The 22,583-nt window shown below is 43.6% G+C and overlaps 1 protein-coding gene across 6 annotated transcripts in view; it reads left to right on the top strand.

Annotated features, from left to right (window-relative positions):
• The window catches only part of LDB2 (LIM domain binding 2), a gene marked incomplete at both ends in the record, with an annotated part of 391,237 nt that extends 368,945 nt beyond the window's left edge, over positions 1-22,292 (top strand). Inside the window, 3 exons of one of the 6 annotated variants that reach the window (XM_079699794.1) lie at positions 13,199-13,322; positions 16,274-16,416; positions 22,062-22,292. In XM_079699794.1, coding sequence (XP_079555920.1) covers positions 13,199-13,322; positions 16,274-16,416; positions 22,062-22,292 — 498 coding nt within the window. Of the gene's footprint in view, positions 1-13,198; positions 13,323-16,270; positions 16,423-18,999; positions 19,105-21,800; positions 21,852-22,061 lie in introns of those variants that run through there. The other 5 variants (XM_079699793.1, XM_079699792.1, XM_079699797.1 and 2 more) reach the window with 5 other exon arrangements.
• Between the last annotated feature and the right edge of the window lie 291 nt (positions 22,293-22,583).

Genomic DNA, 22,583 nt, shown 5'->3' with positions numbered 1-22,583 from the left:
TTAGAGGTAAAGAGTGATTCATTAACAAGCTACTAAAAGTTTTTATAATCATGGTTTTCTTCCCTCCTGAAAATTTTTCAAGGGAATTTTGAGGTGTTTGAAGAGTTGAAATATGGCTCCTCGGATCTTGGTTTAGACTCTGCTGCTCTGAATTAACTGGAGTAGATGGTGGACAGGACATGCTCTTTCCTGTATTCCCAGACACTTGATTTCCAGAGTGAAGTTTGGCTTTGTACATAATGCCTTTGCCTTCACGAGGTCCCCAGGCATCTCTCCTTTCCCCCATCATTTATAGATGACCTTACAGCCTTCAGATTTCTCATCATGAACCACTTTGTTCTTCTCCTGAAATCCTCTCGTCTCCCTACATCTTTCTGATTCTCCTTTCTGATTCCTTCTTCCATTTGTCAATACCCTTATAATTAAATTGGACCCATCTGGATAACCCAGACTACTCTCTCCATCTCAAGGTCAGCTGATGAGCAACTTTAATTCCCTTTGCCATGTAACCTGACATATTCACACATTGAAGGGATTAGGCCATGGACATCTCTGCAGAGCCATGATTCTTCCTAGCACAGTGACTTTAGCCAAAGTGTCCAAATTTTCCACCCTCCCAACTCCAACATTTCATGTCTCCTTTCCCTGCTTCCTTTTTTTCTCTTTGGTACTCATCACTACCATACATCTTTTGCTTTTTAAGTGTATCTGTCTCCTTCACTAAAATGTAGTTCTATAAGAGGACTTTATTTCTTTTCTTTATTCCTGTTTACAGCATCCCCAGCACCTAGAGCAAACGCGGGGCACATAGTATGTATTCAATAAATGTGTGTTGAGTGAGTGAATGAGTGAGTGAGGGAACCCCAGCCTCCTCCAACTCCATTTTCATAAAGCATTGCCACTGTCAGCATGAATCCCTCTTTCCACCCATCTCGCTTTATCCCTGGGAAGGGAAATGGCTGCTGATTCAAGGCTCCGCAGGCATAATGGTGGAGGTGGCCAGGGAGCAGTCAGGCAGCTGAGTGCTCCACTATTGAGAAATCACTCCTTCCCTTTGTGTCAGAGTGGAGTGGCAGGGAGGGCTGTTGCCTGGCAGAAGCTCCCAGAGGCAGGCAGGCAGGCAGGCACTCCAAAGGCAGCTGGGCTCTGGGTGTCCAGGACCAAGAGAGAGAAGTCCATACCCGACACTGACCAGAGCCCAGAAATCCTCCCAGACAGTGGCCACGTGGATGCTGCTCCAAACTCCAGAACACAATGCTGTCTTTAATAGCCTTGTGGGTATTTACACCAGAGCAGGAGAAAAACATAAGCACGCAGTTAATGTTCGGGAGGGATTATAACTGCATGAACAAGATAGCCATGTTCCTTGGAAACTGTCACTGACAGCTCCCGAGGACCAAATCCAAATTCCCTTACTCACAATATTGGGATTGTAAGGCCCCGTTCATAAACACTAGTACTTAAACATTACCTCCTTGCAACTACACAGTTTCTCAGTTCCCCGGAAAAAATAACCAACATGTTACAAAAACTACCTATTTCCAACAAGGGACAGTGTGGACAAGTGTAAATGCCCCTAGTGGTGCGATCAGCACTGGTCGGCCTGGGGGACAGTCACCACTGCTTGGAGACAGAGCAGCCAGTGTTTGGGGATATTTGGTGCTTTTGTTTTACCAATCACGTCAAAATGTCGATGAGGCTTTCCTCACGCTCGGGAAACGTGGATGAAAGAACAGCATGATATTTACCATATTGCAGTTCGGCGTTCAGCTTAGTGGCATTTGTGGAGGGCTCGTCATGCACAGCATCCTTTTGGCCACATCAGTTGCACCTCTCGGCTCCCGTGGGGTAGAATCTGAGGCCTTGACGAGTCTGGCCACTGCCTGCCTCTCTGCTGTAGCTCACACAAGTCAGCACTAATCCCATCATTCTGCGGTATCTAATTCTGTGTTCTCTCTTGCATTCACACATGTATTCCCTCTACCCGAGATGTCCACCCTGACCTTTGTCCTGGCTGTCTTCTCTTTCACTTGGCTGATTTCTAAGTCATCTCTTTAGCTCTGAACTTAAATATCAGTTCCTCCTGGCAATGTTTCCTGACATCGCTTGCCCCTCTCCTTTACAATATCCAGCCCATTTGGAATTCTTGTTTATCATCTGTCTCCCATCTGGACAGTAAGCTTCAAGGGAGGGAGGTTGTATCTGCCATTTCATCATTGCATCCCTGCTACCCGAGTTACTATAATTACAAAGTGGATGAAGCAAGATCTGACCCATTTTCTGATGTCTGATCGCCTATTTGTTTTTGTTTTCCATTCTATCTTATTCATGGATTCAAGGGGTCATTCAGTCCACAAACATTAGACTCATTGGTTGGTGCTTGGCAATATTTTTAAAAATAAAATAATAGGACACAGCCTAGGTCTCCAGTTCTTTACAGTGTTGTGAACTATGATGGTTCTCTGTGGCTTAAGGCAGACCTAAGGCAGTCAGGCTGCTTTAACAAAATACCGTAGGCTATGTAGTTTAAACAACAGAAATCTATTTTCTTACAGTCCTAGAAACTGGAAAGTCCAAGATCAAGGTCTGGCAGGGTTCACCTTCTGGCGAGAGTGCTCTTCCCAGCTTGCAGATGACTGCCCTCTTGCTATATTCTCACATGGCCTTTCCTCAGTGTGTGCATGTGGAGAGAGAGAGAGAGATCTCTGAGGTCTCTTCTTCTTACAAGGCCACCAATCTATCAGATTAGGACCCCACCCTTATGACCTCATTTAACCTTAATGACCTCCTAAAGCTCTATATCCAAGTATAGTCACATTGGGGGCTAGGGCTTCAGTGTAGGAATTTGGTGGTGGGGTTGTCACTTCTCAGTTCGTAGCATCTATAGTACCAGTTATTTAGTCAAAGGCTAATCAAAGGTTTTGCCGTAAAGATATTTTGCATTTGGTTTTTCTTTGGTTATCGTCTAGCCCTCAGCTGACTTTAAGTAAAATAGAGTACTGTTGGGGTGAGCTTCATCCAATCAGTTGAAGGTCTTAATAACAAAACTGAGGTTTCCTGGAGAAGAGAGAATTCTGTCTCAAAACTGACGCACTAACTCCTGCCTGAGATTCCAGCTATGGAAACTATGGATTTCAGACTCGCTATCCACTGCAATCACATGAGCTGTTTCCTTAAAATACATACATACATACATCCTATGGGTTCTATTTCTCTGGAGAACCTTATCTAATACACTGGTAGACAATAAAGAGGCACTTAGAGTAATTCTGAGCCACTGACCTTCATTTTCAGTGTCGGACTCATCTGAGGGCACAACTGCTCAACAAGAATTTTTAAAATTTACCTGAAATTTGCTCATAGCCCTCTAGGAACAGACAGCACTCCTTAGATATTTGTTAATGATTGTGGGATATTTCCAGGCAGATTTTTCCTTTTTCCTTTGGAAACTTTCCAGCTACTATGCCCTAGAATTTAGAGACGCTGGTAGAACACATGAATAGGATACTTGTGGCAATGGCTCAGTGATAAAATCAAGTTATTTACAGGAAAGGCATGTTGACTGAACATTTTTTTTCTTTATTTACCATTTTTATTATGCTTGGCTTAATTTTATATGACAAATGCATAATCTTAATTTTTTCTACTATACTTTTCTACACTTTGATTTCCTTTTTCCAGCATCTAAGAGAAAAACAAATACCGTATGCTAACACATATCTATGGAATCTAAAAAAAAAATGGTTCTGAAGAACCTAGGGGCAGGACAGGAATAAAGACGCAGACGTAGAGAATGGACTTGAGGACATGGGGAGGGGAAAGGGTGAGCTGGGATGAAGTGAGAGAGTGGCATGGACATATATACACTACCAAATGTAAAATAAATAGCTAGTGGGAAGCAGCCACATAGCACAGGGAGATCAGCTCGGTGCTTTGTGACCACCTAGAGGGGTGGGATAGGGAGGGTGGGAAGGAGATGCAAGAGGGAGGAGATATGGGGATATATGTATACGTATAGCTGATTCACTTTGTTACACAGCAGCAACTAACACAACAATGAAAAGCAATTATACTCCAATAAAGACGTTAAAATTTTTTTTGAGTAGAAAAAAAAAAAAAGACTGAACATTTTAAACATCCATTGTACCACCAAAATCTAATAATTAAGCTGTGCGTATATGTGTATATGTGCATTGGGCAGGGAACATCCATGAAATTTTAATAGGTATGTTCTGACAAATTTCCAAATGTCTTCCATGAAGCACCTGCCCCCTCCCCAGACTGATTATCCCCCCATCATAATAAACATGTATAGAACAATTTCCATATGTTAGAACCTAGGTACATACTTTAAGTGGATTTTCTTGTTTCTCCTAACAATGTAATAGTTAGGTACCATTGTTGTCCTGACTTTGCAGATGGAGAAACTCAAACACTAAGAGCTTAAGTAACTCACCCAAGGTCACTCATCTACTAAGTAGCTGCCATTCAAACCAGAGACTAGTTTGCATGCTTAACCCCTACACAAGATGCCTCCACACCTACACAAGATGCCTCCACACACATTTTAGATACAGTAAGTCTCCTGCATATGAGGTGTTACTGTCAGGCCACCTGATAGAAGCTGGCACCATAGTGGGCCTTGGTGACAGCTGTTGGAGAGGCCATCTGAACCACAAAAAGGACAAGAAATACCCTTACTTATTTCTTTACCCATGTGGTACCATGAGTGCTGTCCCTCAAAAATCCATGTTTATCTGCAACCTGAAGATGTGAATTTATTTGGAAATCCAATGACTAATGTCCTTGTAAGAAGAGGAGAAGATGCAGAGACATGGGGGAAAAGACCATGCGAAGACGGAAGCAGAGGTTGGAGCCATGCAGTCACAAGCCAAGGAACACCAAGGATCTCCAGGGCCAACAGAGGTTGGAAGAGGCAAGGAAGTCTTCTTCCTTAGAGCCTTCAGTGGGAGCACAGCCCTGCCAGCACCTCGATTTCAGACTTCTAGACTCCAGAACTGAGAAGAAATAAGTTTCCGTTGTTTTAAGCCACCCAGTTTGTGATACTTTGTTATGGCAACCCTAGCCAAATAACTCAACCCACTTTCCTCCAATCTTTCCTGGTGCCTCCAAATGGCCAAAGCTCACCCAAGGCAGTTGGCAAAAAAAGTTGGGAAATAGTGTGCAGGGGTCTCTCCCCTGCAGTACAGAGCTGGGAGGAGGGGGTGGGTCTAAGGGTAGGAAGGCAAATGACCAGAGCACTGTGGAAGGGGTGCCCGTACCAAATGACAGGGCAGAGAGATTAAGTCCATGGGTCCGAAGGAAAGAGAACGAACATTGGAGGCCTTGAACCATCTCTTCATGGGCCTGACTGGTGCTGCCGAAAACAACTGTGAGCTTGGCTCTGTAGCTCAGGAAAGTCGCCCAACGCTTCTCTCCTGAGGGTGGGTCAGAAAAGCAGCCATCGGCCTCAGTGACCATGCATAGGCGTCCTTCCTTGCAGCCTCAAAATTGAGATCAAGGCATAGATATTGAAACGCGCATGCATGACTCCTTGCTCTGGAAGAGGATGGTCCCTCCAAGTCCTGAATGGTTCTCACTATACCCCCTCCTCTCCTGGAGCTTAGAGAGAGCCGCCAATCTCCAGGGTTGGATGTGATAACTTCCCTGAGTAATCAATTTGCAAAACAATTGAGAAAAGGCAAAGGCTCCCCTGGTTGAATCTTCAGATAAAAAAGAGGATGTTTTGAATTTGACAATCAATCTACCTTTAATCCTATCAGGAAATAAACCCAAATCATAATCTGATGTTTTGGAATTGCATAGCTTCTCAGGGAAAGCATTTCCTTCCCTCTCCTGTTTTTCTTCCTCGGAGGCAGAGTGGGTTTTACTCATGTGGATGCCTGTTATTCATTCTTATCTGTTTCTAGGGGAATTACCTGCTTGTTTTGTTTTGTTTTCCTTTTAGATTCCGTATGTTATATTTTTCTTTTGTTTTAATACAAGATCTCTTTTTGTGATGTGTTTCTTAATTAGGAGAGACTCCTTCACCCTTAGATAAGAGCTTGTTTATAATCATCCCCATCCTCTGATATCTTTCTAATTCAGAGTTAGCCAGAAGAGTAGGTTACTGGGGGAAAAAGAAAAGAAAAAGGACTCTGGTTTATGGATTTGAACATTTTGTATTTATCACAGAATTCTAAAAATGGATTATTATCAGAGACATTAGCTACTAAAATGCCATGGACCATTGGCCTGATGACCATCCCTTACAGCATTTAGACCCCCTAAGTCTCAAGGAGACCAAGTGATTTACTTCCCGGAGCAACTAACCAATCACATCACACGTTGTTGTGTTGGCTCAGTGAAACTGCACCACTGGTGCAACCAGTATTTATCATAATACCAACTTCCATCTTTTGAGCACTGACCTTGGTCCAGGCATTGCATTAAGGATTTACAGATATTGTTTCAAACCTTCAGAGATAAATATCAGTATCTCCATTTTACAGATGAGGAAACTGAGATTCAGAGAGGCTGAAATTCTTTTTTTAATAAATTTATTTATTTATTTATTTATATTTTTGGCTGCATTCGGTCTTGGTGCTGCGTGTGGGCTTTCTCTAGTTGCAGCGAGCAGGGGCTACTCTTCATTGTGGTGCACAGGCTTCTCATTGTGGTGGTTTCTCTTGTTGCAGAGCACGGGCTCTAGGCACATGGGCTCAGTAGTTGTGGCTTGCAGGCTCCAGAGCACAGGCTGAGTAGTTGTGGCACACAGGCTTAGTTGCTCTGTGGCATGTGGGATCTTCCTGGAACCAGGGCTCGGACCTGTGTCCCCTGCGTTGGCAGGTGGATTCTTAACCACTGTGCCGCTAGGGAAGTTCCAAGGCTGAAATTCTTGACCAAGAACACACAGCTAGTAAATGGCAGACTAGCCACTGGGTTTGGATCCAGATGAATCTGGCTCCAAAGCCTGCACCCCTCTGTATCACCCACCTCTCTGTGTGTAGATACACCTCTCTGTGTATATTGTTCCTTGCACAATACCATGTGCAAGGAACAATATAAAAGACAGGGAGAGCCTTGGAACTTGTTATTTTAGCAGAGATTTAGGCCATTCATATTCAGAGAATTAGACAACAGAGCAGTGAGGAGTTAGGAGCACAGGGTTGAAGTCAGGCAAACTTGACTGTGAACCTCTTTTCTGCCCTTCAGATGGTTGTATAACCTTTACAGTATAAGAATCACACTCTTTAATATCAGCTCTGTGTGACTTACTGGCTTTGAGTCTGAGTTTTCTCACCTGTTAAAAGTGGACCAGGAGGTGGTGAGGGTTAATGATATATGTCAGTTGCATACTCCAGGGACAAACATAGTTTAGATACTCCACAGCGATTATTAAGTTATGACTCAACAAATATTTGAGTATTCCTAATACCGTGTTAAATAAGAGGGAGAGAAAAGTAAAATAGGGCTTGCTATAGATAAGGAGATGAAACAAGTCCACAAGAAAGAAAAATTCCCAATGCAAATATTAACTCTGGGAGTCCTTTGTGGGTAGGGATGGTCAGAGACAGATGTGAGATCTCAGCTGGACCATGGAGGACCTTAATGGTCATACTATTATGACTCAAATATGGTTTGCAGACCAGTGCCAGACTGTGGATCAGTTAGTGATCCACACCAAAATAAGGAACTTGTTTTGGAATGTAAAGCAACTACCTTGTTGAACACATTGTTTAGTTCATCTGAGTTATTTTTTGACACAAGACTTTCTTAATGAAAGAGGCAATGAACTGAATTATACTCTAACTCAAGCTCTTATCCGATCAAGAACACATAACAAATAGTTTGCAGACAACCTCCTTTGAGTAGCATTGGTTTAGGACAGAGGTCAGCAACCTTTCTGTGAATGGCCAGATAGTAATATTTGGGGAGTTTGTGGGTCATATAGACTCTGTCATACTTATTCAACTGTGGCATTGTAACACAATAGCAGCTCTGGACAATACATAAGCATGGCCATGTTTAGCCCACTGGCTGTAGCTTGCCAATATCCAGCTGAGATGACTGAGAAAGAGGGAAGAAGATCTTCAAGGCAAGAACAACATGAGCAAAGACCTGAGCTGCTATGGACACAGTAACCCTGGACAAACCTACATACAAAGAGTAGGTCAGTGATTCAAGCTCAGAGTATGTCATCCATGATCTGGAAAAGACTGAATTAAATGTTGGAGGTCAGGACCCAGCTTTAGGACTTAGCCAAATGCCAACCCCAAGGCATCAGCTTTTTAGGCCAGAGCCAACTCTGACAGGCATCACCCACTCCTGGGTTCAGGCCAGGAGATGAGCAAAAAGAAAAAGTGTGGGTGTGTAGCTAAGGAGAATCAAATTTCTCCAGGAGAACTGTCAGATGAAAACAAAACAAAATAACATACTGTCTAGATCTACCAGGTTCTTTGTTACTATGAACAAAGACAGAAGTCCTGGGACTGAGCTAAGATGTCCCCGCCCAACCAGGACATATAGTAGTTGGGTATATACATGTGCACATGTACAAAGCATTCTCCAAAGAGGAGGCAATCAGTTATTTATCAAATGGACAAATTCATCACCTCTAAGCCCAGAAGACAATGCCCAATTTGTCTGCTACTAGCAAATGACTCCTTGCTATAAATCTGGCCAAGATATCTGTTAAATCATCCATCCATCCATCCACCCATCCACCCATTCATTCACTCACTCAGAAAGTCACCATTGTGGTTATAGGTTTTGGTTTCATACCAAAGGGTCAGTGCTGGGCCAGAATCCCAGAAAATGAAGTCGGAAGCATAAGGAGAGCAAGCCTAGCCTAAAACTCTCACTAAATCTGCCCAAAGGCATCCTCAGAGCTTTGCCAGGATGGGCAATGGGCAGTGGTTTTCTTTGCGATTCTAAGTGGACCTGGCAGAGGCTTCCTATTCAAAGAGAGGTCTCAGGCCTTGCTGGCTCCTGCCACCTTGCACAGTGCCCTGGGATTCTTCCTGGTATCTTCAGGCAACCCAAATAAAGAGGTAAGCTGAGGCAAGCTCAAATGACCAGAAATTGAGTTTATTCAGGAATAGCGGAGGAACTGCAATTAAGGAAACATGCTGTGAGCCAGCCCTTGAGGATTAGGGATGGGCTGTATTTATGGACAAGGAGTGCAAAGACAGGGAGGTCCGGCCAGAGTCCCAGCAGCAAGTTCATTGGCTTGAGGATGTGGACGGATTCTTGGCAGCTGTTCACTGGTCCGGAAGTAAGTTTCCATCATCTCTAAATCAAGTACTTATGGGAAATCAGTCTCTCACTTCTTAAGTTCCCTTCTTCTGAGGGCAGGTTGGGAGTCTCTGTTTCCTATCCTCCGGTTCTATTTTAGATCGAAATCTTTTCACACCTCCAACACCCCCCGCAGGTGTAGACCAAACTCACTCATGATGCTGCAGTGTTGCAGATGTCACTGTCTGAGGCCTTTCTTTTCAGGCAAAGGGACTGGTCCACTGGGAACTTTGTAGCAGACACAACTTTACAGATAAAATCGTTCTTTAAAAATCAAAGGATGCTGTGCTATTATGCTCAGTTCCATTAATATGCCTTTCAGGTTGGAGTGAGGTGTGTGTGTGTGTGTGTGTGTGTGTGTGTGTGTGTGTGTATGTGTAGGGCGGGGGCAAAGGCATCTGTATTTTAGTCCGGATCATATATATTACAAACAGGGGACTCTTTACCTGGAATCAATGGATGGGAGTATAAGAGTGTTCATAAACCTCCAGATATTTTGTATAAAATTTGGAAGACAGGCTGCATAGCCTTCACCAGATGCTCAAGGGGGTCTGAGACCTCAGGGAGAGCAGGAATCCTGGCTCCAGAAGGATTTGGCTAGTGACTGAGGGAACCTACTCCCCGAACTTTCCTGGTCTCTTTTCATAAGGCCCCAGGCCTTTGCTGTTGCCAAGATGCACTGGCTTGCTATGGGAGAAGGCAGGCTCTTGTCTGAGTTAGTTCTGCCACCTACAGCATGCAGCCTGGCAAAGGCACCATCTCTGCGCCAGAGCTGGAGGCTCATTTGCATACATGAATAAGGGGCGGGCTGTCTCTCCAGCCCAGTACCCCTCCACTGGCATAAAAATGACTTTGGGGATTCCTGATTAGCATTCAGAGATGCAAATTCCTTTGGGGTGGGTTACAGCAACGGGAAGATATTTTTACATGAAAGGGGAAGGGATAAATCCTGAGGATTAGCACCGGTAAAAAGTGTTGCCCAAAACCCCAAGAGGAAAGGTACCTGGGGAAAAAAGAAGGAGAAAATGAGCTCGTGAGTTCTCACAATAAACGCAACTCTCCTACTTCCTAGCATGTGCAATGCTGATAATCCTTTCTAGGTCCAAATAGGCCTGACACTTAGGAGAAAACTCAATAAATGCTTGTTGATTTAAAGTAATAAAGTAATAGAAATGTGGTTTGTTTTGCAATCTGTGCTGTGCTTGCTAATATGTAATCATAATATCTGTTTGTTGAATTTATGTGTCAAGACTTATTATCTCAAATTTCCCAAACAATATACAAGATGGGTATGGTTTTACAGGTGAAACTGAGACCCAGCATTATTAAGTGGCTCATCCAAGGGTATGCATCTGGTGACAGACTCAAAATCTAGACCTAGATGTCTTGATTTCTAAGTCCATGTTTTGTCCCACTCCATCCATGTATTTCATAGCCACTGTAAGTCAGTTGCTCAAGAATGGGAATGGACAAAAAGGAAATGGTTTTAAAACCTTTATAACATTTTTAGTTAAAAGAAAAAGTTTTCCCAGTCTTTAGAATTTCTCTGAAAGCTTTTCTTACTGCCCTAGCTTAATAATAGATGCAAACATCTTCTGACCGTGTCTGAAGCTAGCAGTGGTTCTTTTTTGGTGGATAATCCATTCTTATCTCTATGTGTAGAGATGATTGTGGAATCCTTCACTCCATTTGGTATGAGTGACAGGGGAAGACTTGAGGTTGTCTGTAATTTGCACATACTTTGATTTCCAGTGTGGAGTTGTTAGCAGAGGAATACACACTTGCAGTCTTGGAATACGGACTTAATTGCATAGTAACCCTCCCTCTTTCACAGGGTTTTCCTTATTAACATTTCAAAAAAGACTCCAAAGTAAACAAGAAGATAGACAAGATTGAAGATGCATCATAACTAACCCAGATCTCATTACTTTACAGCCTGATACACTAGGGTCCAGTAGCTTTGTCTCTTTGGCTCACATTGCACCTGTGTTGTTCAGGCTTTGAAATCTTAGTCTCTTCTTCCAAAGAAACTGCAGATGGAAGGAGATTACAGTTGGCCCTTAAATGGGGTTTGTGGTTCTGGCAAAGTTTAGATCATCGATAGGTAAAAAGGGCTGAGAAATTTCTCTAAATGAAGGCAATTTTGATTATCATGCCTAGACTTGAGAAGAGAGGAAGGGCATGGAAAAGTGAGGTGGGGGGATAAGAAGAGAGGGGAATTTGAGCTGGAAACCCCTGGGGATTTGTGCATGTCTTACTTCTATATTTGTCTCTTCTAAAGCCCAGCATATGCGGGGCAGTGGATCTCAATTCTGCGTAATATTTATCAGAATTAGATGGGAGAATGCTTTTTTAAAATACAGATTCGGGACCCCACCTCCAGACTCAGTGAAACAGAAAGGGCAGAGTCTGGAAGTCTGCATTTTTAATAATCAACTCTTCTGATTCTGATGGAAGTGTTCCTTAGACTTTGAGGAACATTGGCATAGAAAGGTCCTCCAGTCTTTCTAAGAATCACTCCTTAAATGCATCCATTCATTTGAGCCAAATCTAGGAACACAGAGATAAAAGGCATAGTCTCAGCATTCAAAGAGTTCAAAGCTGAGTGGAAAAGAGACTTGGAAGCCGATGGTTACAAAACGTAAATGAGGACGTTTGTAGAGCAGAAAGGGCTGGGTCCTATGGGAGAGCTGTAGAGTCATCCAACTCAGCCCTCACAGAGAGAGGTGCAGATCCAGGGGGGAAAGGCCTAACAGAGGAAGGAACTTTGCCTTCAAGGATGAGTGGGCATTAGCCAGGAAGAGGGAGAGCAAAGAATTCCAGGTAGAGGGAACCAGTGGACAATAAGGAGTGTGGGCTCTAGGGAAATACTCAAGTGAGAAATGGCAGAAGGGAAGGGAGTAGGAAAAACGATGGCCCCATGAACATGGGGATTGCACATCTGCCTTTCATAATAAAATGACGTTTTTCCACATGGGAAGGTGCATTGCCAATGTTAGTATAGCTGTAACTGAAACAGCAGTGGATGCATTGTTCCTGGTCTTGGTCTTTGCCCTCTTAGCAACAGTTCTTTCAATGCAGCAGCATTCTGAAAAGCTTCCAAATGAGAAGGAATTCAAAAAGTCCAAGGCAATCCTAACTGAATTTACCTTCTTATTTCATTCATTAATCTTCATCAGAGGTCTTGGACCAAAGTAAAGCTGAAAGATCTAACTAATGGAGAGAAGAAGGGCGACCGTGTGCAGAACCACAGAAAAAGCTCCCACACTGAATGAAAGTCAGCATATGTTACTGACATTCTCATCTTGTGTAAAATACAAATGAGTATATGAATAAAAATAAAATAGTGTTCTTCATGGCCCTTTATAAGAATTAGGATCAAAAACATACCTGTAGTTGCCACTTTGTTCTCCAAAGTTTAAAGGATGGCTTTCACTGCCACATAATCTACATAAACTAGCACTGTAACTCACAGTGTGTGGTTATACAAACAGCAACTACAGCAGAGACCAGAGTCAAAATCAGAGCATGCTGTGCTCCATGGAAAAGAGCTTTTCCTTTAACCAGAGAGAATCATTTCAATTCAGACTAGAACCACATATATCCACCCAACAGTCAGTACAGAATGTGTGGGGATGTGTGTGTGTGTGTGTGTATGTGTGTGTGTGTGTGTGTGTGTAAACCACTCAGCTATAATATGATATTATAAATGATAGTAAATTAAGTGGGCATTATCGAGTGTTGGTAATATTTCTTTTCCTCCAAACTTATACGGAGAAAATCAAAACCCGGGGTTGGGGGTGAAGTACCTTTAAGCTTTCTTATGGATTCCAGCTGTTAACATTATTTAATGCAAATGTTATCAAGTAGTAAAACACCGATGTCTTTGAACTCCTTGCAGTTGTGTGTAATACTGGAGCCAATGCAGGAACTGATGTCCAGACATAAAACTTACAACCTCAGTCCACGAGACTGCCTGAAGACCTGCTTGTTTCAGAAGTGGCAGCGGATGGTGGCGCCACCAGGTACGACTTTGTTCTTTACTCTCCGTCTACATGCTTTTTTGAGGCTTCTTCTGGGGATGAAGGCGTGTGAAAAGGAAGTGATCATAAATGTATCAGCAAAGTAGTTTATAAGGGATATTCTGACCATGATATTAGACCCAAAGACACTGACTTTGTGAAGGGCAAACATCCTCCTTAGATTTAGTGACCATCCTCTACAGTCTCCTCACTTGCTAGATTAGGACCTGAAACACACAGAAGGAAATTGATTTATTTAACGTTACCAAGAAAATATTGACAAAGCCGAAATCAGAACCCAGGTTTCCTGTCTTCCAGTCCAGTGGTTGTTCCACTGGATAAGACTGGTGGCTGCTCATGGCTTACTGTGATTTTGTTTGTTCTTTGAAGAATGGTAGAAATTATGAAAAGAAAGGGAGGGAGGGAGGGAGGGAGGAAGAAGAAAGGAAGAATAGGAGGGAATAGAGGAGAGAAGGAAAGAAGGAAAGAGGAAGGGAGGAAGGAAATAAATAAATATTTTTGCTCTATTTTTTAAGGTATATAATATCAAAGGGTTCTCTGATCATGAAAAGGATACATAAAAGACCCCATTTCTCTCACTTCCCTAGAATGTAGTTTAGATACTATAGTCTCCTGCTGGGGTTCTGAAATTACTGCTTCCAGTCACCATTAATTGTCCTTCTATCTAATACATTTTCACCCCCAGGCATGTGTCGAGCCTCATTGATCATAAAAGCAAAATGTATCCATTCGCTAAAAATTATTTTTATAAAGAGTAACTATTAACACGAGGCACATAGCCTTCTGAATCACAAAATATAATGGTCACCTTCTGCTGGTAATTGGCCAGGGGTTTTATATAAAGTGAATATAGCAGATGTAACCAAGTACATACTTAGAAAGCTAAGAAAAATGAGCATTATTTTATATAGAATAGTTGCATCCCCATCTTACAGGAATTATAGACATTTAGAACATTATTTTTCAGATGTATTAAGTGTGCGTAAACTGACCTTATTTTCTTTCAGTACCAATAAGGCTTCATAGGAAAAAGTTTCGCTCACTAAATGCTTTGAACACCTATTGGTCACAATAGGTCACAAATCGCAGCCCTCTCAGACCTTCCATTCTCTTACTGAATCCTCACAACAACCTTATGAGGTATTTCTTGCTATTCCCATTCGATATAATAGGCCTGAGATTTAAAGTAGTAACTTGCCAAAGTTAGCTGAAGCTAGTCAGTGGAGGCCCCTATGTCACAATAAGTTTTTATGTCTTCAATTCGTGACTCTATTACCACAGCTACCTACTGCCAGTGGGAGTAATCCAAAGCATACCATTTAGGTGTATTTCCCCAAAATTCCATGAGAAAGTACAAATTTTTTTTTAAAGCAGCCGATTTCAATTCAAGTCAAAGGAAGAAGATGCCTGTCAGGGAAAGCTGGGTGTTTGCTTTACTTTAGAATGTACCTCTCAACTCTCCTCTAGCCCCATGAGCTGGAACAATTCTGTTTCCTGTTTCCATAACCTTCAGAATAAGCACCCATAGCTCTCTATGTATAGGGATGTTAGGCCCTTTGATGAAACTCTTTAAACATTAGAGAAAATATTTATGAAAGAAAATATGTTATATAAATAGAAACATAATCTCCTACTTCATCAAAAGTCAGAGATAACGTGATGGACTAAGTGGTCTTTGAAATGACCTTCAAGGAGATCTTCCCCATTGTTCATCAGAAGCAGTATAGATGCCTCAAGAAAATGCTACAAGGTTACCTCACTTAGTTCCAGTATGGTCCTGGCTTACCTTCTCTCCATCAGAGTTGGACCTAGAATAGGGTTAGCAAAAAGGATGCTCTTACATGCCATTTCCAATTCATTTAGTAACTGCCTGGAACAGGCTTCTGAAGATTTTTCATTCTCAAAGCAAAGATTTATAATAGTACCTAGTTAATAGAGTTGCTGTGACTATAAAATAATGACATAGAAAACATTAAAAATAAGAAAATATTGAGTCATGCTCATAATACATAATAAATAAATAATATTCTTTTTACTGCACATTTCCATGAGTCCCTATACTTCCATTAAGATGTTGCCTAATCCTTCAGGTCCAAAATATTTTTTTTCTATTTCTAAACAGACCTTTCTGGAAAAGGTCTAGCTTCTCTTCATTAATATGCTGGCTGTGGCATACTAAGACATTTTTTCCCCAGGAATTTTGAAATTAGTTGCATCTTTTAGACACCAGGATCCAAAGCATGGGTATTTCTACTGAGCTTCGGAATCCCTAAGTTACACATCAATGGCTGATGGGATGGACACTTCCTCTTCTTTTTATCGGGTTGGCCCAAAAGTTCGTTCGGGTTTTTCCATAAGATGTTACGGGAAAAACCCACACAAATTTTTTGGCCAATTTTTCAACATTTCAGCGTGCGATAGAGCTGGGCTGCAATATGACACTTAGCCAGTAGGTGCTGCTGTAACTCACTGGTTCACTTAATTGAGCTCAGCTCATACTTCTCTCAACCCCTGGAGGTTCCCTAGGAGTCCCAGAGCCCTCCTTTTGTTATAAAAAGAGGGTAGACCGCAAAAATATTTTTTGCCCCAAATTCATAATGGTAATAATATTTTAAGTTCAAACTATAGTAGTGGTGTAACTCACCCTAAGACATATTTAGAGCTTTCAGACACACACACACAGTAGATGACATCAGGAAGAACAATTAAATACAAATCACTTTATCAAGATACTGAAGAAAAGAGTTTCAGTCATTGTGTGCTACAAATAAATCAGCAGCTTTCTTCTTTTAGGTTTCGTCAAGTTAAAAGAAGTGGAAAAAATATCAACAGTCCTACTCTTTTGAACTTACAAAAAACGGCTTCCCTGGAGGGCCCGTATTCTGGTGGTCACCCTGGCACTGACCCTCCTTCCATGTTTCATGTTGCAGCAGAGCCCACAAGGCAACCGACAACGAAACGGAGAAAAAGAAAAAATTCCACCAGCAGCACCTCCAACAGCGGCGCTGGGAACACCGCCAACAGCACGGGCAGCAAGAAGAAGGCGCCAGCCGCCAACCTGAGTCTGTCCAGTCAGGTACCTGTAAGTCTCGCTTTCCTTTTAGGCTGAAATCCTGCCTTTGCCTGTCGTCTCCCCGAGTCCAGGGGCCCTACGGCAAAGTCTCTTTTAGCTGCAATGACCTTCTGGGCCCGGTGGGGGGCGGGGGAGGGGAAGGCAGGGACAAGGGGTGGGAGGGGGGGAGGAGCTCTGTCCTGGAAACCTTCCCCGACAAACTGGGACTTAGAAAGGAATATGAAGAGTCTGTGCTGCAGTGGGACTGGAATGAAAAAGGCTTCAGAGTCGTAGACAGGAGATATGTCACTTAAGGTTTAATTAAAATATCACTTAGCAGGGTGCTGGTGGCATATAAGGGACTCTCAGCACCATCACCGGGACCCCGTGCTCCCCTGGAAACTAGCTCCTGGCACTAAGGCTCCAGATTGTCCTTCGACTGCCCCCCGAACCCCCCAGACATGGGCATCCCCTCTTATTTTAAGATTCAGGTAATTAACTCAGGCCACCACAAATGCAGCTCAGTGGATTTCGCTTTCCCATTTCATTAGCTTAGGGGGAGGCGCAGCCCCTGGTTTGGTCTCAACTCTCTCGACCTCTTGACCCCTTTCTTTCATTTCTGGGTCTTGACAAAGGAAATGGGCCACTCAGAAGGGGGCTTCTTTGAACTCCAAAGCTGACAGCTGAGGGCGTCCCCACAGAGGGTAAACTGGGCGGGAACTTTCTTCACCTCCTATGTTTTCTTCCTCGATTTACTCCCTTCTGCCTGACTCCTTCCTGTCTCTGACTTCCTCATCCCAGTACTAGACCACTTTTAAATTCTCATGTGTCTTTAAGCATTTCTTGCCCCTTCTCCCCACCACGATGACTTGTGGGTTTTCCTTCTCTGCTGCCCTTGTCACATCACACTCACCAGGCTTTTGACTGTCCTTCAAATCCTGGGATTTTCGTGGTGCTTCATAGGTACCCTCTAGATACTATGTCTTCAAAAATGCGCCCTTTCTTGTAACTTCTCTCAAGTGATGCAATTTTACCTTTTCCCTCTTTCTCACTCTTTCCCCTGTCTTGGTCTGTGGGCCTCACCCTCTGCTTCTGATCCTGCACCATCTCTCTCCATGTGAGAGCAGACCTTCATTTCCAGGGCATTCTCCACTTACTTCTAATTGTGTCTTTCAAATCTGTCCCCCACCCACTCTCTCCCATTTTCCACTGGTCAGTTCTCTGGCTAAAACCAAACCCATCAGTACCTGAGAATTACCTGGTCTCTCCTCTTGTCCTCCACAGACAGAGGACACAGTTGTCATCCCTGTTGCATTAGAAAGAAAAGGTCATGAGAAAGTGGCCAGCCTGTGGGATAGGTGCCATTTTCATTTTAAGACTGCTAGGGATTGTAGTTCTTAAAAAATACCAGAGTTACCTCTGTTTTTTGAACTGAGTTTTCACCCCAGAAGAGTCAGGAAAAAAAAAAAAATCAAAGGAGAAAAACAGAGTCTTTTATTAAGGTGCCAGTAAGTTATACCCACTCCTGGTTAAATGGGAAAATGCATAGAAAAAAAATGGCCAGGCATAAATAAATAAACCCCAAAAGTGCATACAAACAGCCCATTTATTCATCTAATTCTGGAGTTTTAGAAACTAACGTTTGTTAGTTTCCACGAACAAATGAAAGTACATTCCAGAGATTTCTGGAACTTTGACATAGCTACTTAAAGGCTGCAAGAATTCAGATTGGTTCAACAAGTGTTTTCTGAGCTCCTACTATGTGCCCCACACTATACAAGGTGTTGGTAATAGCAAGATTAAAAAAAAACAAAACCAAAAAAAGACCCACCCAAGCTCTGTCATTGAAGAGCTCACTGTCTAATAAAGTGATAAAGAGGTTTCCTCTCTCCTTGCCAGCTCAGACTCCTGGTTTCAGCTCACAGGGTACAGTATTGAGAAAGATTCTGAGGCCTGGACTGGGTCTGGTGGGCCATCCATTAGTGATGTCTGCCATGGGTATAGAATAGCAGCATGCACATCCATGTATTTTGACATAACTGCCCTAGTCGGAATCATTTCAATTTTTTTTAAAGAGCATCTAACTTTTTCTACTCCATTATGCTCTTGTCCTCCCAACCTGCAATTGCATTTTGGTGGAAGATACCTGTGTCAAGAGGGTTTTTAATCAGTCGAGACCCTTTGGATAAGAACAAGGCGCCATTAGAAAGTGCGAGTAGAATTTCAGCACTATCCCCGCCCTGCAAACAAGGATGTTTTCATTAAGTAAAACTTAGAGATGGCTGAGAGAAACAGGGAAGTCATCCAGGTTAAGAAAATGTGTAAATTTCTGTATGTCCTCCAGCTGAATGGACATCGAATGATAAGCCCTGGCTGGCTTGTAGGGACCACATTATTTAACCCTGTCTCCTGAATGACCAGCACCCCTTTCCTGTTTAAATAGAAATGCAACCTGCAGGCCTTAGCTGCCTTGTCCGAAGGCACGTACAGATGGGGTGTGCTACCACGACCACGGCTGTGGTCCGCACAGCTGCCACGGCAGCAACGTGTGTGTCTGGCGAGGGCTAGGGTTTAATCCTTGGATTCTGCTTCTCACTCCATGAGCAGGGGCTAGGAGCGATCCCGAACTGCAGCCTCAACCCTGGGAGGGATGGAGACCTGTGTCATTCAACAGCAGTGACCCCTTCTGGCCAATTTAAGGAGAAGCATTGAGGGGCCCTGAAAGGAGTCACTTCCAGTCCTCCTCAGAGGTTGGTGGTCCTTGCACGGGGGATTAGTGAGAAGATGTGACACGGGCAAGAGCTGGTGGCACCTGCAGGCCTCTGGCAAGGAGCAGAGGTCTGCTTCCTGGGGAGTCGAGACCATATGGGTTACTCTCAGATGGACCAATATCGCCTCCTGTGGGACACACGAGACAGCAGGGACGGGAAGGAAATGCATCTCTCACTACCAATGTTGAATGTTGGGGGGGACTTTTAAAGATGTGGGGCGTGTGGGGAAAATGGTGCCAACATCCCCTAGTTAGAGGGAGCCCAGAATGTATGTTATGTCTCCACTCATTTTGTGTGAGGATAACAAACCAAGCCCTCCTGAGCCGAGAACCCCTATCCTAGCCCAGAGATTTAGAAGAGCCAGGTAGAGCGGTGTTCGTAACTGTGTAAGTGGCCTCAGGTATCTACGTGCATATGAAGTCCTTAGCACACATCTCTTTTGTAACTTGCCATCTATTAATCACTCATGCATGCACACATGTGTGTACACACACACACATGCACATGCATGATTATGCATCTGGCTAAGGATACGTTTTATAATCAGTAAGGCAAATGTGGCATCTCTCTGAAATTTAGGATGCTCCAAAATATCCATGCCTGGACACCTTTTCCAGCCGTTCCTGGAACAAAGATATACCAAACCTATTACGAGCCCGTATAAGCCCCATTTGAAGTGATGTAAATCACTATTTTCATAGTACTTTTCTGGAACGACTGTTATTTTCTGATATAATGAAGGCATCTGACGTGTTGAGAACGTCTCTGCTAATATCACGCTTAAATTGGCTTCTTCTGTTTCCAAATTATGCTTAACCTCCCATTCTCCCAGCCTCTCTCGATGACCTTGGACTCACAGTACTAATTCAGACCCACGTGTCGCTTCTAACATTCTTCTCCTGCCCCCTGACACCTCATGCATGTGTTTCCCCAGCCCTTCAAAGTGTGCTACACACAGGTCATTTGGTGGAATTAACCCTCATGTCGTCCTCCACCCCCATCTTAACCTGGTCTTCCCGCCTGCCTTTGTTCCTGATCGTAAGCGCGGTCTCCTAATTGCCCACGACGAAGTAACACTTTTTTATCCCCAACACCCCAGTGGGTCAGGTGGAGGCCACATTCCATTTAAAATCCTGTCAGCATTCTTGCCACTAGGAGTCTGTGTCTATTTTGCATCTCACTTTAAGAGTCCTCACGAGTCTCCTACATGTCAGTGTCATGTCTGACTCTTCGTGGCATCATAAGTACATTCTTGGAAACACACAACTGAATATCCTGACAGTACCTCGATTGCTGAGTCTTCCCAGGTCATATTTTAGGCATTTGCTTCATCTGGGGCATTTCTCTTTAACATCACTGTTATCAATTCACAAGAGTGATTAGTCTGAAAACACAGTGTGAAACCTATTGATTATCTCCCTTCTAATTCGAGGAGAATCGATCAATCAAACAAATAAGGTTTTCCATTCCAAAACAAATCAGGTGGTCACTAAGGGATTTGTTCAACTGGCACCTTCAAAATTCTAGAAGGACCCTGGCGGGGCCACTGGACCCTCTCCTGACCACAGGCAGTATTCCACTAATATACTGCTCCAGGAAAGCCTCTCTTGCCCCAGTGAAAAGAATGTCTACCCAGCTGTCAAGGCAAATTAGCCTCCCTATCAGAAAATGCATACTTACGTCTCCAAAAGCATATGGCCAGCCCTGATTTTCCAGCCTCAGTGGAGGCTGATGGCAGTCGGGCACTCTTAAGTAGACTGTTGCTCAGAGCCCGCCCAGCAGGATCCACCTGACAGGTGTCCTGTCCCATGCCCATGTCACCCATCAACCCCATAGGGTCCCCTTGGGACAGAGAGGCCAGAGCCCTGCCCTGTGTATGTGTCCTTCTCCCCTGTCCCCGTGCTTCTGCAGCAGTGGCCTCCACAGAGCTCCCAGCTACAGTAGGTAGCTTCCTTGTTTGCATGGAAGGACAATTTGTACTTAAAGGAGTGATTAGATGGATTCTTCTTGCATGCTTCCATTTCTGATGACTACTGGCTTCATCATTGTAATTACAATTAGTACTCTTCATCTTCCTTTTATGGCACCAGCTGGACAGACTGGCTCTCTTTACTGCCCAGATTGGTGGTGGGGTTGCCTGTGTGGGGATAGGTGACAGGCACCATGGAATAACAGATGGTAAATTCAGGGCTTGTTGGCAATCAGCAGGTTTTTGCTAATGACTTAATTAGCTATGCAAATTGTCAAATCAGTGTGAACATTGTTTTTATCGAAAACTTTACCTAAATTAATTACCATAATTAAGTAGCAGAATGTCAAGGATATCGGCTGCATAAAAGGGCCTGGCTGAGTACAGAAAAGAGAGATCTGTCTTCAATTAAAATGTATACAGTCCTTGGGACAGAGAAAATGCCGTTTGGAATGAGTTGCATGACTATTGCAGAACTGCATCCTCCCCGTGTTGGCTGCTAGCTTCCAAAGCCATCCAGAGGCCCTAAATAAAAGTGGTGGATTTCTGGAGGTCTTGCAAAGCACCCAGCAGAAGGTTCCACAGCCCTCTCAAGAGTCCCCAGTGTCGGCAAGTTGAAAAGCGTGGATTTTTTTAATTTTGAAAAATCCATTTTTTTATTTCTGCAGATTGCTAGCATTGCTCGTTCTCCGGTGTCAGGCTGCGCACTAAGGACATAAACTCGCGTGGTTGTTACACATCAGGAGGCGATGTTTATTTCCTGTAGAAAAATCCAATATGCGTCTTGGCCCCCCGACATTGAGACTTGACCCCGGTGTACAGGACACGAGTGTGTCTGGCCTAGATCCCCCAGCGCCTCCCACTAGTGTTTTAAGCTGAGCTTCTCTCTCCCAAGGTTTCCCTGTAATAATGTCAGCTGCTGTTCACAGGATGTGATGGTGGTAGGAGAGCCAACTCTGATGGGAGGTGAGTTTGGGGACGAGGACGAAAGGCTAATCACTAGATTAGAAAACACGCAGTATGATGCGGCCAACGGCATGGACGACGAGGAAGACTTCACCAGTTCACCCGCCCTGGGGAACAGCAGCCCATGGAACAGTAAACCTCCCGCCACTCAAGAGACCAAATCAGAAAACCCCCCACCCCAAGCTTCCCAGTAAGATTGACCAGCTCCAGAATCCACTGTCAATAGCCACCGTGGGTTACACTCACTATTTCAGATCCTTACTCACAGGAGAGGAAGGAGGAGACATTAAAACTTTTCCAAGCAAATACCGATTTCTAAACCACAGTGATCTGAGTTTCTCTCTCTCTTTTTTTTAATTGAGAGGATCATTCCCAATAAACTTCCATGACCCCTCCCTGGAGGCCTTCACAGGTAACACAGATACTGGCACTGATCGTAATTAAAGTAAGAGCAAACGCTAGCGCTTCTCCTGGCTCGGTTTTAA

Source organism: Hyperoodon ampullatus, assembly GCF_949752795.1.
Source record: "Hyperoodon ampullatus genome assembly, chromosome: 1".
Lineage (NCBI taxonomy): Eukaryota > Metazoa > Chordata > Mammalia > Artiodactyla > Ziphiidae > Hyperoodon > Hyperoodon ampullatus.
This window is presented reverse-complemented; position numbering and strand designations above follow the sequence as displayed.